This window comes from Fukomys damarensis, unplaced genomic scaffold (genome assembly GCF_012274545.1).
Source record: "Fukomys damarensis isolate Sample0158 unplaced genomic scaffold, DMR_v1.0_HiC HiC_scaffold_16, whole genome shotgun sequence".
Lineage (NCBI taxonomy): Eukaryota > Metazoa > Chordata > Mammalia > Rodentia > Bathyergidae > Fukomys > Fukomys damarensis.
Window position 1 is genome coordinate 8,630,079 of NW_022900928.1, and position 14,514 is coordinate 8,644,592.

The following is a 14,514-nucleotide window of genomic DNA, read 5'->3' on the forward strand; positions in this document are numbered from 1 at the left end:
AACATTGTGTGACAAATGTAATAAAAATCTATACGTAAACTCCAAGGATAAACAAATAATGGCATTTTATATTATTTGCATTAGATCTTCTTTCAGGTTAAAAAAAAATACCAAATTTGAAGGTCTTTTTTATGCTTTGCTAAATAGTTTCTTCTTTCCTCCCCAGATGCAGCTCATGTCTTTGTTGTCTTGTTATAGGGTATGTAGCACAGTTATATTACTATAGTATTTTACATAATTAGTGTTTTAAATGCACATTATTCTACATTTGATTAATATCATACACAACTCATAAAACATAAATAGAAAAATATCGTAAGCAATCAGTTTGAGTATCGTAGCCATGGTTAAACTACCCTTAGATGGTTTCTGAAACAATCTGTTGTGAAGGGTCCTACACCAACGTCAGATCTGAAAAGTTGATGTATTATTTTTATTTAGTATCCTGGGTTATGGAGGGTAGGGAAATGGAACCTGTTAAACACTTACTAAAATGCAGAGTGATGTGACAGGCACGTTATATATTACCAATTTAATCATAAAGCCACCTTTAAATTGGGCACCAGCGTGCTGTATTATAGATAGAAAATGTGGAGTTTGGGAGAACTTAAGTAACTTCTCCAAGCCACACAAATATGTAATGGCAATGGGCTGTAGTCATGAATCCTATAGGATATGGAGACTGGGTTCACACTCTGGCTTCACATTCCGCCTTTGGGAAGTCAGGTGAGGTTTGCACCTTCCCTGTGCCTCAGTTCCCTCGTTTATCGAAGCACATTTACAATAGTACTTACCGCAAAAGGTTATTGTGAAAATTAAATGAGCATCTCCACCTCTGTTATTATTCCTGAATCCCACATTCACACCCTCACACTCTCCTTTACAATAAAATCAAAGGTAAATAACATCTAAACGGACAAACAGGAAAAGAGAGCAGCTAAATATAAATGAATACATGACCTAAAAATAGGGGATGAACCGAAAAGCCCACAGTTCATTTTCCTTGTAAAGGAAACCTTTCATATGGAATGGTTACCTGCACACGAAGGCATCAGGAAGAGCATTCCTCACACTGGGAAATGCAAGGATTACCTAGCACAGACTGGGTACAGTAAACAAAACTGTCATCCAGTAGTAGTTAACAAAACTGGAGAGATGTCTCTTTTGTCTCCTCCTGATGAACGCCAAGGGCTTTATTCAATAAATGCTGTTTAGCACAGGCACAGCACAGGGCAATATATTCAGGGAATGCAGTTGTTAGGCGGCTGATGCACCCATGGGAAACTTTGGGGAAGTTTGAGCATTTCATGGGGCCAAACTCCACAGAAGTAGTAGATCGGCCTTCACAGAAAGTGTTCTTGATAGCAGCTGAATGAAGAATCAGGATCAAAGCCTGGATTAGGATGGAGACATACATGAAAAATCCTTCCGGTTGCATCACTATGCAAAGATTAAATTTCAGTAGCCTCCATTTGTGCTTAAAACTTAAGGAGTCCACATATGGATGAAGGGGAAAATGAGGGGGGTGGGGAAACCTACACAGGTGATGAGAAGCACGGGGAGGAAAACAACAGAGCAACTCGAAGGAGAACTGGAAAATGCACTTGGACATTTAGAAAGTCTCTTCTCCTGCACTGGACTTGATTTTCTAGGTTCTGATTTTCGCCAATGACTTAGACACCTGGTAGCATGGGTATAGGAGGCGAAATAAAATTTCCTCACTTTAATTTTCTAAACAATACATGAGTAGCATCCTGAAAGCAGCCTGCCTTTGGGAATCTGGGGAATTAAGAAAAATCCTTTCTCACTATGATGAGAGCTTTGTATGCAGGAGTTTCTTCACTTGGTCACGTCTGTGTAACCTCTTTCTGCAGCTGGAATCCAGGCAAACACCTTGGGAACTGGTCTTGTCTTCTCACCTGTGTTCCCCATGCCTGATGAATGCGTATGCTTAATAAACATCTTCTGAATGGAAATGTGCATTAGCACATGAACCCCAGAAAAGCTGATTGCCAGTAGCATTTGTACAGACCCATTTGGAAACAATGAACCTTGGATGGTAACTTGAATACCCGTCGTGGCTACGGACATGCCAATGTGACTTTGCATTTTGCCAATAAGGTCTATGTGTGCCCAAAGATATAGAGAAAAGGGTACAAATGTGAACACATGAAGATATTCATAACACCACTGGTGACAGTTGCCAAAATTGAAAATAATTAAGCATTCATAAGTAAGGTACGAAATAAACAGGTAAATGTAAAGCCACATGCTGCCTAGGAGCACAGTCCAAGACACACGTCGCTAAGTGATCGTGTCACTGTGTGAGCAGCAGAGTGGACTTACACAAGCTCAGACAGTGGGACAAACACTTATCCTGGCCTCATAGTGCAAGCAAAAGATGTGAGGAGCCAGGCTACTGTCACGATGTGGTGTGCTCTTAACAATGAACATTTTGGTAAATACAGTGAGTAGACTCCAAACGATAAAATGCATACTACCGTAAGTAATAAGTCAGTCACATAGTGGATCACTATCATTGTCCAGTATCGTGTACTGTACACAAATTGTATGTTACATACTCTTAGAAGAGCAGTGGCACAGCAAGCTTGTTTGCACTAGCCTCACACACACACACAAACATGAATAATGAATGTGCTGTGCACTGACACTGCGATGCCTGTGCTGTCACCAGACAAAAGGCATCTTTCAGCTTCTGTGATCTGAGGGGACCATGGTGTAGTGGCCTATCATTACTGATAGGGCACTCAGGGCTGTGGGTCACACTATGTAATACAGTGATGAATCTGGAACTCTATTTAAATAGGAAGCACACACTAGACTGCTACATGAAAGAAATGACTTGCAAAAGTTAATCAACTATAACTTCAAATTTGCAAATTACAAAATACGTGTGTAAGCTTTCTGTGTTTTTCATAGAACAGATTCTGGAAAGTTAACAGTGCACCTCTAGACAACAGAATTGTTGATTACGTTTATCGTTTTTAATACTGATATTACCTAATGAAGTGATATCTAAGTGCTAGAAGGAGGAGGAGGAGAAGGAGGAGGAGGAGGTGAAGAGGAAAAACATTTTTTGCTGTGGTCAAACCATCTATTCTAGTTTCACTCCTATCTGGGGAATCCTGAGAAAGTTACTTATACTCTCAAAGCCCTGATCTTCATAGAAAATAGAAACATAATGGAAGGTGCCCTTTTGATTTTATAAGTCAGATGTGAAGATGAAATGGGGTGATATATATGTAAAATGAGAAAAAAAAAGCAGAGACAAGAGGAAAACAGAACAAGAACTATATAATTCTGAGTAATTAATGTGACCAGTGGTAATATTGGAAGACATTCTTAGAATAATTTTCTTACAGGAGCTATAAATTTTTGTTGTGGAATCCAGGAAATTAGGTGTTCTTCTCATTGTTTTTATTCCTCTCATCAAGTTGTGAAAAGACATTATGTGGCCTCCTCAAGAATTAGGCTGGGTCTCTGCTCATTGAGTCTTCATGCGGGGCATGGTGGGAAGAGACAAGATGCAACATATTGGGCTACTTTTCTCTCTGGAGCGCTGAGTTTAAGGGATGGATCCCAGTTACTGAGTGAAGCATGAAAGACCCATTTCATTAATCAATTCATTTAAAAACAGAAATAAGGTAGTTTTTAAACCAGCCCTTGTGGCATTAAAGTATAATCCTAGCACCCAGGAGGATGGAGAGTTTAAGGCCTCCCTAGGATACAGAGCAAAACCATGTCTGAAAAAAGCACAAAGGAGCCAAGGCAAGAAAGAAGGAAGGAAGGAACAGAAGGAGGGTAAGCAGGAAGGGGAGAAGAGGGAAGGGAAGGGGAGGAGAGGGGAGGGAAGGAGAGAGAGAGAAAGAGAGAGAGGGAGGGAGGGAGAGAGAGAGGGACAGGAAGCACAGATGACTATGCTAATTTATTTCAAAATCCACAACAATCTCAGGGCCCCCTTGATCAAATGGGTTCCGCTTATGGAATTTCAGTGTCCCACTTTGTTAAATCAGTGGTGCAGCTAAATCATCGCATAAGCGCCCCCCCCAGAAGGTTTTATGGAGCTTAAATTCTACATATTCCTCACATACAGATTACATAACCAGTCTCCCCTTTCCACATTCCCCAAGACGAAGAGCTAAGCGATCACGTTGCCAGGACAAAGACATCCTGCCGGCTGCCTGGCTTACTGTCAGTTGGACTGGTTGAAACATTACACTCCAGTACCATTACTCTATTGTAACACAGGAAAGCTGTTCAAACTTTCCACACTTCCTTTGCTTTCATTCGTAAACTTAGAAGAGATTAATATCTATTCTGGTGGCTCACTGTTGAGTCACACAATACGCTAACCAAAACACGACTGGCAGAACAGGCAATGAGAACTAGGTGGTAGCACTGAGCTGACAAGTTGTAAGTTTGTTTCCAAATTTTGCTTTAAATTTAGTAGTGGTTGTGACAGTATTGCCAGGGATAGATGGAATTTGACTCAGACCTAGTGCTTAGTTTAGAACTCTCCCTACAGAATTAAATCCCACACACTCTAAAGAAAGCAAGAATCTTCCCTTACATCCCAAGATGCTAAAAAGGGCTGCTACTCTGCAGTCTGCCGTTGGCTTCACCGGGCTGCCCACAAGCAAAGTTCACATTAAAACTTCAAGCTAAATAAAATAAGCCCAATTTAATGTACTGTTCTTCCAAAAGCATAAGTAGAGCATTTTATTAACACCTTTTTTGCTGCAACAAAATGACAGTCCACATCATTTTATTCAACACAATAAAAGCTACGGTCACATTAAATCACTTTGAGACACAAAGCAAAAGGTAGTTTCATTTTCTTAAGGTCAAGAATGGTTTGTATTTTGAAATAAATTTTATGGTTTATATTTGCAGTAGCAGGGCTTCCAGTCACTAGCACAATACAATGAACAGATCAAATATTCAGAACAGACAATTAAATACACCAATAACATTTTGAATTGAATTGGGAAATGCATTATTATCATTGTAGAACAATAAAAGCAACCTGATGTTAACTTTTCAAATAAAAGAAATCATTCCAACCACCCAAATAGCTACCACAAGCAAAATGAAGATAATATATAGACAGGAAATTGTATGCATTGCACTTATTGCTTGGTACACAAATGTTGTAATTCCTGTTGATTTATATTAAGAAATGACAAGCAAAATACCTCCTCCCTATCTAAAACTCTATGACTCTGTGAAAGTAGAAATTACAATCCCCTAACCCAACATTAGGTGTATGCTATTTTTGGTTTGTGTGAAGATTGTTTATTGTGTTTCTGTGTGTATGGATTTGTATAAGATATACAGATATATATAGATACAACTTAATAGAATTCACTGTCCTATATATTTAAGACAAATATCTCTTAAGTGGGACTTTAAATAATAAAATTGTCTACTTACAATATCTCTATTATTTACTTTTCATATTATATATAGTTCTGTGGCACAAGATTCATATAGTATTTCATTATTAAGGAAGAAGGATATCTAAACCATTTTCTACTTCTTTTGTTTTTAATATTGCATTTTAAGGGTTATATCTTCATAATAAATTTCTTATTAGATTCTTTATGGTGTATATATCTTTTTCCCCCCTAATGCAAGTTACAACCAATACAAAGTTGTAATAAAAATACAGTAAAGTCTATATCTTTTTATATTTTTTGCAAAAAAGTTATGTGATATGCTACACAAAAAGTCGAATGTATTGAACTGTGAAGCGTTTCATACTGTTAGGTAATAATTGGAAGAAGATGAAGCACACCCCTCACTTTACAAGTTCTCTTTCACAAAAATAAGCGTTTGTGCCCAAGCATTTCATATAAAACACTGCAAGATACTCCTTTGGATCACAAAATATCCCATTTTACACACTCCTAGTAATCATCTGGTATAACTCCCGAGCTGCTGGTACTCAATATACTTCACCCACTGAGAGATTTCAACTCCATAACTTTCACTTACTGAACGTTGTGAGTATCTGGTGCAGCCAAGGGGATTGGTTCCCTTTTTGCAAGACAGGGTTTCTGTGAGATATCTTGCAATTCAGTGTAACAAATATATAAGTGCGTGTTGCATGATCAAGTCGCTTTGGCTTCCTAACTTGTGTAGGATGGGATATACCAGATGTTTGTGCTTTGTTAAATGGTGATGGATTTTAGTTCCTATGAATCCGATGGATTAACTACTTGTTTCTACAGTGAACCTTTAAATCACAAAGGCAAGAATGGATGACCTGAATGCAAATTATGCCATTTTACAACTTCTACAGATTGCACTTGGTGGTGATTTCATGGGTTTGATTTCATTTTTACAGCAAGACTTGCCTGGTTGATATGTTGACATGTTTACACCACGTTTTTTTTTTAATTTTCTGTGTGCAATCACACTGAACTCGATCACAAGCACTAAAAATAAATCCATCAATTAATTTTGTTATGAATAGTCATCTCGGTCCTTATAGGTATATGCATCTTGTACTCCTTCTTGTACGAATTCCTCTTTCTTTTCCCAAGCATTAGGCCAACCTCCATTGGCCTGTGTCGTGGCACCGTAGGATTTGGTGGTACCATAATTGATATAATTCTGAGTAATGTCCCCTGTTTCTTCATCGAGTTCATCTTCATGGATAAACCCACATTTTTCTTCGCTTGTTTCCTCCGGATCTGCCCAGGGCTGCTTCTCTCCTGAGGCAAATATTGCATAAAAGATAACCCCACCATAGTGGACAAGGGCAGCGATCAGGAAAACATACTGCCACTCTTCCCGTGACTGTAGCAACAAAAGTGACACTGTAAGTGGAATCCCCCCACAATTAAAGAGCACAAGACCACCTCTGAGCACTCAATCAGCATGCATTTCGAGAAATACTGCCTTCAGAATATCTAGGTTCTGGCTACAGAAAGCTAACACTTTCAGAAAAAACAGTCTATACCACTATTTCTTTGATAGATGTTTTAACATAACAGTTCTGAAGTAAAATTCTCAATCTGTCTACTGCCATTGAATTTTAAGATATTCATGTTCTCTTTTCATGACTGTGGATGTACATATCTTTTTATTTCACTCCTTTTATTTCCTTCCGTTAGATGATAATTCTGAAGTGCTGTATAGATATACATTGATAAATAGCTGATTATAAAATGTCCCCATGGAAAACTGCAGAGGAATCTGAATCAAAGGTTACAGATAAAGCCGAGAAAAATTCTGCTGGCCTACTTTAATTAGATGTTAGGATAAAAATTATTTCTGCCACATCAGGGCTAGCGAAACAGGGGCATTGTGCATTGCCCTGAGTGCAAAACCCGGCAAAGCCATAAATAAATAAATGGCTGTTAAATGGGGTTGAGAAAAATCCTGCTTATCGATTGGACAAGTGAATCCTTTCAGGATTCCTAGAGAGATTTTCTTCTGGGCCTCAGGGCGCTTCCCTACTCTTAAGGGAGGTGACTGAGCCAGAGTGTGTCAAAGAGAACGTAGCAACTCTTCTGACCGCTACAGAGACTCTCCCACACCCGAACACTCGTCTTCCCCTTTCTTACCTTATTCTTTGTCATTGCACCAACGATGATAGGGCAAACCATTCCCGACAGTGTGCCAACGCCGTTTGAGATGCCCATTAGGATACTGGCGTATCGCGGGGCAATATCCAAGTGGTTCACGTTGAACCCTGGAACCCACACATGAACATTGATTCAGGGATCTCCTCAACCCCTTAGAGGTAGGCACTTAGAGAGCTATTCAGCACTCCTTAGATGATACCAGGGACAGAGAGTGTCCTTAGTGATGACATTTGGATAATTCACCTCAGGGGTATAGTGAGAATGGAACGAGGTCTAATTTCTTGTCCAATATTTTCTCGGCGCTTGCTGGTTACAGCGAAGGAAATATTCTCTTTACAAAAGAAGCAAACTCCACCACAAAGAAAGAAACAATAAGCTGGGGAGGCGGTGAGCACTACCAATTTAAGCGATTTTTCTAAATGTCTTGATTGTTACTCCATTACACTTGTGTACACAGAATCACCAGCCAAAATTAGGATGTCGCGTGCGCAGAAATAAGAGTATCTCACCAGATATGGCAAATCCGCTGAATCCTACTGCCAGTACCAAGAACGAGATGGCAACCCCTCGAGTGTGAGAATAGCCAACCACCAGCAGCAGTGTGGCTTCCATTCCAAAACCTTCAGAAGCAAGCAGATGGAAAGACATAGGACGTCTGTGAAAATTGGACCAGCGAGCTAAAACTGCTAAAAGTGCTTCTATCTGTGGACCCACACATCCGCACTAGTGAAGCCTACACTGAAACACAGAAACTAAAGAGAGTAATATATGCTGGAGATTGCTGACGTTTTCTTCGAGTTCTGTTATGAAAATGCTAAAACCAACCTAAATTTTCAATGGCAGGAAAGGTAGTTAATTACAATAAACACAAACGGTGTTCTGCAGTGGTTAAAACTAGGAGCAATGGGAAATTTGAATCGAGATGAGAAAATGATCTGCAATAAACAAGGCGGGCACAAATTTAACTAAGTCGTTTGATACGTGCGGAGCAATTGTTCACCCTCGCGTGTCAGGACTGAGGGAACTAAAAGCATGTCCTGATTTCCACGTGTACACTCACCGCCACAGTTCATGATCTTCCTCACTGTGGTCGTAGAAAGGATTTGCTTGCTTCTCAGGAAATCTGCAATTTGTCCCCCAATAGGCACAATGATCGTCATGACTAAGTGGGGTACAGCGGACAGCATGCCCACCTGGTGCAAAACAAGAAGCGGGGAGATGTGCGTGGGTAACTCAGTGGGCGTGGCTTTCAGAATCGGTTGTGCGCAAAGGAAGGCACAAGATCGGCTCCAAGTGACCACTTCCTCACTCCAAGCAGCACTTCCGCAGAACGTTCGAGAAAGGCTAACTAAACTGGCTTTGATTCCCTTTTGTCTTCTTGATGGAGGAGAATGCACTGCTGTTAGCAGCCAGTAAATTTTGGGCTCACAAATTAACTGTCCTGAGTCTTATCGCTGAGTGATTCAATGCTTATTTGTCCATTTTTATATTCTTTGCTGTCTTCCCACAAATTCATCATTTGTGAGAGCAAGGAAACAGGGGAGGAAGCGATATAAAGAGGAAAAGTCCATTTGACACGCCTTAAAGGCTTTTTAAAAAAATTCATCTTTAACTCATAAAGCTAAGAACTGAACGTTTGGATGATAACACTAAGAATTTATAACAAGTATTTAATTGGTGCAGAGTAAAAGTCGAGAATATTCAGATCACAATTTTAGGTATTTCCTGCCAAATATCTATATGTAGTAACTATCATGCAGAAGTGTGCAGTCCCCAAACTCATGGTATTGTTCTCAGCCTGATCAAAAACCTACCCAACATCAAAGCACACAGCGCTCACCATTAATTGTGTGCAAACCACAGTTCTCTGGACACAGGAGCAGGGAGGATAAACAAACCATTTAAATGCGTATTACCATAGTTTAGCAAAATTTTTAGTGCAAAGGTGGAATATGGAAGTTTCTCATGACGTATACTTTGAAGCACAATTTTGGGCATAGTTAAATACCAGACAAGGATTATTTGTAGATAAGTACATCTTTCCAAAAAGAATACGAAAGGAGTGAGAAAGAATGCTGTTTTCTTGTACAGGGGGGGTGTACAGCGTGGTGTAACAATCATGAACTCAGGATTTTGTAATGACCTACAGTAGGGAGTGACTCTAAGTCATTACCAATGTATGGACTATTTCATTTTTTCTTCCACCCCAGAGGGAAGTGTTAAAATAGTGTTATTAGATAAGGAAACCGAGGCTTAGAAAGGTGGAGTGGTTGTCAGGAGTAAGTTTTAAACTCATTCCACCTGTGTCCAAAGACTGAGCTCTGACCCTGTGTTCTAAGCATCAATGCCATCTGTGAAAGAAAAAAAAAATAAAATAAAAACAGAAAACGCATGTGAATGAACTCAGTGAAGTCCAAATCTGGCATTTAATACGGGGCCCACAAATCTGAGATAAATAAAGATAGAACACAAATTGACCTTAGGACCAGTGTTATTGCTTTTGAAACGAACATTTAGAAAACATACAGAACTCCTTTATTTTATTTATTTATTCATTATTTATTTATTCATTTATTGGTACTGGGGATCAAATTCAGGTCCTTGTGCTTGCAAGGCAGGTGGCAGAACCACTGAGCTAAATTCCCAGCCCTACTTTTTTTTTTTTTTAAGTATATGAGGTATGCAATGAATGCATTTACCATCAGCGGTTGGACACATACATTCACACCCCACTACTTTTTACTTCCCCTCCAAGCCCTCTGCCTCCCCTCTCTTTTCATCCATAGATCTTCTTACCTTGTGGCAAAGGCCTGTCTCCTTACTTCTTATAGTTTTAATTTGCTTTTTAAATTATTTATATTTGGGGGTTTTCATGTAAAAGAAACTCTGGAATATTTAACCTCCTGTGCCTGGTTCATTTTGATAGCATTATGATCTCAAGGTGCATCTAATTTCCTAGAAATGACTCAAATGTATCCTTCTTAATAGCTGAGTAGTACTTCACTGTCTACAAATACCACATTTTCTTTATCCATTCATCTGCAAATGAACATATTGGGCATTTCCAAAATGTAGGTATTATGTTTTGTAATGCTATAAATATGGATTATTTTTCTTTATTGCAATTGATATATTTCATGCAATTAATATATAGAAAAAAGTCATTGAAAAAAACATCCTATTTTTTTTATTTTTTTATTTACTTTTTGCTTTTGCTGAGACAGTGTCTCACTATGTAGTTGAGACTGACCTGTAACTCACTATGTAGCCCAAGCTGGCCTCAAACTCACAGTGATCCTCTTGCCTCAGCCTCCTGAGTGCTGGGATTACAGGCGTGTACCACCATGCCCAGCCCCCCCAAAAAAAATTCTAAAACACAATGTGCTGTGGTTTTATTGAGACAAAGTCTCACTGTATAAGCTCAGGCTGGCCTTGAACTCACTCTGTAGCCCAGGCTGGCCTCCAACTTGTGACATTTTTCCTGCTTCAGCCTCCCAGGTGCTGGCTTACAGGTGAGTTCCAACAGGACTCATTGTGCCGTGTTTTTCATAATCATAAAGGTGACTAAAAGCTTGAGAGGGATTGCATTTCCCAAGCCCACAAAATTAACTTGTATTTTGACTTAGTATTTGATGTAGCTGCAAAATTCCTAAGTTGAACATCCTGTTATTTATTATCCATTTAAGCATTTTATTACTTTCAATATGCAAAGAACAAAGCTACGATTATCATTTATTTATTTTTCCTGCAAAGTGTGTTGCAAAGCATAAAGGGAAATTCAAGGGAATAACAAGAGAGAAGCTAAAAGAGACAGATGGAGCCAGGGATTTAGCTCAGTGGTGCTGCCTCCTGCCTAGCAAATGCAAGGTCCTGACTTCTATCCCCAGCACAAAACAAACAAACAAACAAATAAATGAGACAGAAGTTTTGGAATATTTTAGCCCATAGAATTCACATGTAAAGATTTAGAAACTCCTACTTCCTTAAGCAATAGACAGATTCCGTCTGCCCAGGACCTCAACATGGTGCCTGCAGGTGCAAAAAACCTCCTGGATGTTGGGCAAATGTCTCCCTAAATTTCAGGGACATGAGCCATCACTTGCCACAGGAAGAGAATGATCACACCTTTTTTACGGTATTATTACTTAGGATAATCATTTACCAATTTGCTCATTATCTGAAGCAAGAGGAAGCTAAATATTTCGAGTCTATAGCGGGTTCCTTATAGAGACCCCAGGTCATTAGATATTGCCCAGTTCCCCCACCCGCTTCCTTCCCTGGGTCACAGTTTGGACTGCAGATCCCTCCATCTCATCCATACTCCATAAAAAATGTACAGGCTACACAGCAGCAAAGAGCAGCTTCTCAACACTGTTTTCCTCCTCCCCTAAACATGCAATTCTAAAGCTACGAAGTTTTCTCTCCTTTGGATGGTTACTGTGTTCTGATCACTCAAAGTGCTTGTTCATCATGATATTGCCCTTACCTGATATACCACTCTCAGAATGGCTGGATATTTTCACATTAGCTTAAGCAAAAATAATATTTTATACATATACATATATATATATATATATGTGTGTGTGTTAGTTAACTAATATACTTCTCTTATATAGCTAATTTATATGTGTATATACATATATTAGTTCTAATATATTCTATATATAACTAAATAACATAATACATGTTGTATATACAAATGTATATTATATAATATACACTCATATGTATGCTTTAATCTGTAGGATATCCAATTTAATGACGATTTGAGAGAACCATCTTCGACATAAATATTCTATTTCATTTAAAATTTGCTGCACTAGTGAAAGATGATACTAATACCGTTATTCCAAGATAGGAAAACTGAGGCTGACATTTATCCCCAAAGCAGCCTAAAGTCACGCACTACCATTCACTGTAGAAGCTGCATCAGAATCCTCACCCACAGAGTCCCACGGCTATGCTGCTAATCTCCATCTTCTCCTTACCACGCTTTTCAGGTAAATCAGAGCATTTTGATTTCTAGCAAACTAGTCAAAGTCTCCAGACCAATCTGTGATCCAGAATTTTAATTAAAGATGGGACAGGAGATTCAAATCGAGAAATTTAGTATATCCAGTTTTTGCAAGATATCATTGATTTCACTCAAGCATTTTCTATTCATTGGAGAGACATGGCCAGTGTGACCAGATAATTTTATTAATATACCCTGACTCCTTTACTCTCCCCCATGATATCTGGCTTCGTGAATAGCCTCTCAGTGTCAAATCTGTCCTAGATTCTGAAAACGGACTCACACATCCAGCCGCAGCCTTTGAGTAGAAGTGTAAGACCTCTTAGTGCTCCCAGAGGCCACCCTGCAATGTTTGATCAGGCCCAGGGAGCACAGCCCTGTCTAAAGCATTCATTCTTCTCAGCGACAGAGGAAACAGTTCCCTTAGAAACAAGGATCACAAAAGAGCTCTTAGAATAGCTACTCCTAATTCAGGTTTTCTCAGTCCCAGCCCTCGGATACTCTTTTAAGTACAGACACAATATGAAGAATGAGAGCCAGGCCGGACTTAGGTAATGACACTGGGGGGATGACAAGACAGTGGCCAGCCCCAGACAAGAGTATTCAGCCCTCAGCCAAGGCTGGTCACAGGCAGAGCATTCAATAAATACTTGCTAAGTGCTTGGATGGGTCTCGGGTTTACCTGAATTTGAAAGGCAGAGTAAAGGGAACTGAACAAATGGAAATCAAAAGACTAAGGCCTATTCTTGATTCTATCACTTATTACTGCCGTGGCTTTAGGTAATTTAAATCATTCCCTTTGTTTCTGTTTCCCCATCGGTTGAACAGAAATGATGATAGCGATCTAGCCGGTGAGCCAAAGTTGTTCATGAATATGAGAGAATTGTCTAAATTTCAAAAATCCCGGTATGAAGTGATATTTTTAAGTTCATTTTATTCTCATAGAAAATGTGAAAATGATGATGCTTCCATAGCTATGAACCAGTGTCTGTGGTACTTAGAGTGCTGTGCTGAGAGAGGCAACAGATTTTTGTCTACACCACTAAGCTGTGAATATTTTGGGATGGAAAGCATGCTTTTATCTCTGAGCCTAACACAAAGTTTCACCTACAACATTCAACAAATGCTTCTTAAATTAACAAATTGGGTGAAGAAAGTATGAGCACATTTTCTGCAGATTATGCTGATTGTTGTTTCCAAAGTTGTTTCTTTGAACAGCACAGGTATCTGAGAACTTTGAATAAGAGGTCGACAATTATCTAAGTACATTTCCCCTCAAACAGAATACCTTTTTACTCCCCCGATGTTATGTAATCTCTGGCTTGAGACCTACGTTAAATTATATTTGTAAGAAAAAGCCTACACAACTGCTCAAACCAAATGAGATGTGAGTTCCACAAAGGCAGAGACTGGATTTATTCCCAGCACTAGAAGAGACTTTTTTTAAAAAAAACAGGCAATTTATAGCAGAAAACAGAATACCAAAGGACACTTGGAACCTAATTTGCCTCCATTTCCCAGCAGTTATTTGTTGAATAAACAAGTAACTCATGAAAAGGTTAGGAAACAAACTTGTGGCGAGAGAACACACTATACCCTTAAAGAAAAATCACCCACTATTCAAATAAGACTGATTTTACATACCTTACTGATTTCAAATCCAAAGACTTCCTCGAAATACGCTGGCTGACTGATAAGCAATAAATAAAAAGTCCAGCTTCTGCAGAAGTTCGCAACAATGATTGCATAGACTGGCATAGACGTAAAAAATTTCCTCCATGGAGTCTTGAATTTCTGCAATTCCAAAAATAATTTATAGTACTTATCAAAAATCATTGTTTGGTATTTTGGTATTTTCTAATTTAAATGAAAATAACAGATACT

The 14,514-nt window shown here is 39.0% G+C and overlaps 1 protein-coding gene across 3 annotated transcripts in view; it reads right to left on the minus strand.

Annotated features, from left to right (window-relative positions):
- Nucleotides 1–4,693: 4,693 nt before the first annotated feature.
- The window catches only part of Slc17a6 (solute carrier family 17 member 6), a 41,195-nt gene continuing 31,374 nt past the window's right edge, over nt 4,694–14,514 (minus strand). For 2 of the 3 annotated variants that reach the window (XM_010621267.2, XM_033764067.1), the window contains exons 8-12: nt 14,275–14,424; nt 8,677–8,809; nt 8,126–8,236; nt 7,596–7,723; nt 4,695–6,825 (exon numbers count right to left, since the gene is read on the minus strand). In XM_010621267.2, the coding sequence (XP_010619569.1) occupies nt 6,490–6,825; nt 7,596–7,723; nt 8,126–8,236; nt 8,677–8,809; nt 14,275–14,424 (858 nt within the window). In that variant the 3' untranslated portion in view covers nt 4,695–6,489. Of the gene's footprint in view, nt 6,826–7,595; nt 7,724–8,125; nt 8,237–8,676; nt 8,810–14,274; nt 14,425–14,514 lie in introns of all 3 variants that reach the window. The other variant, XM_033764066.1, reaches the window with a different exon arrangement.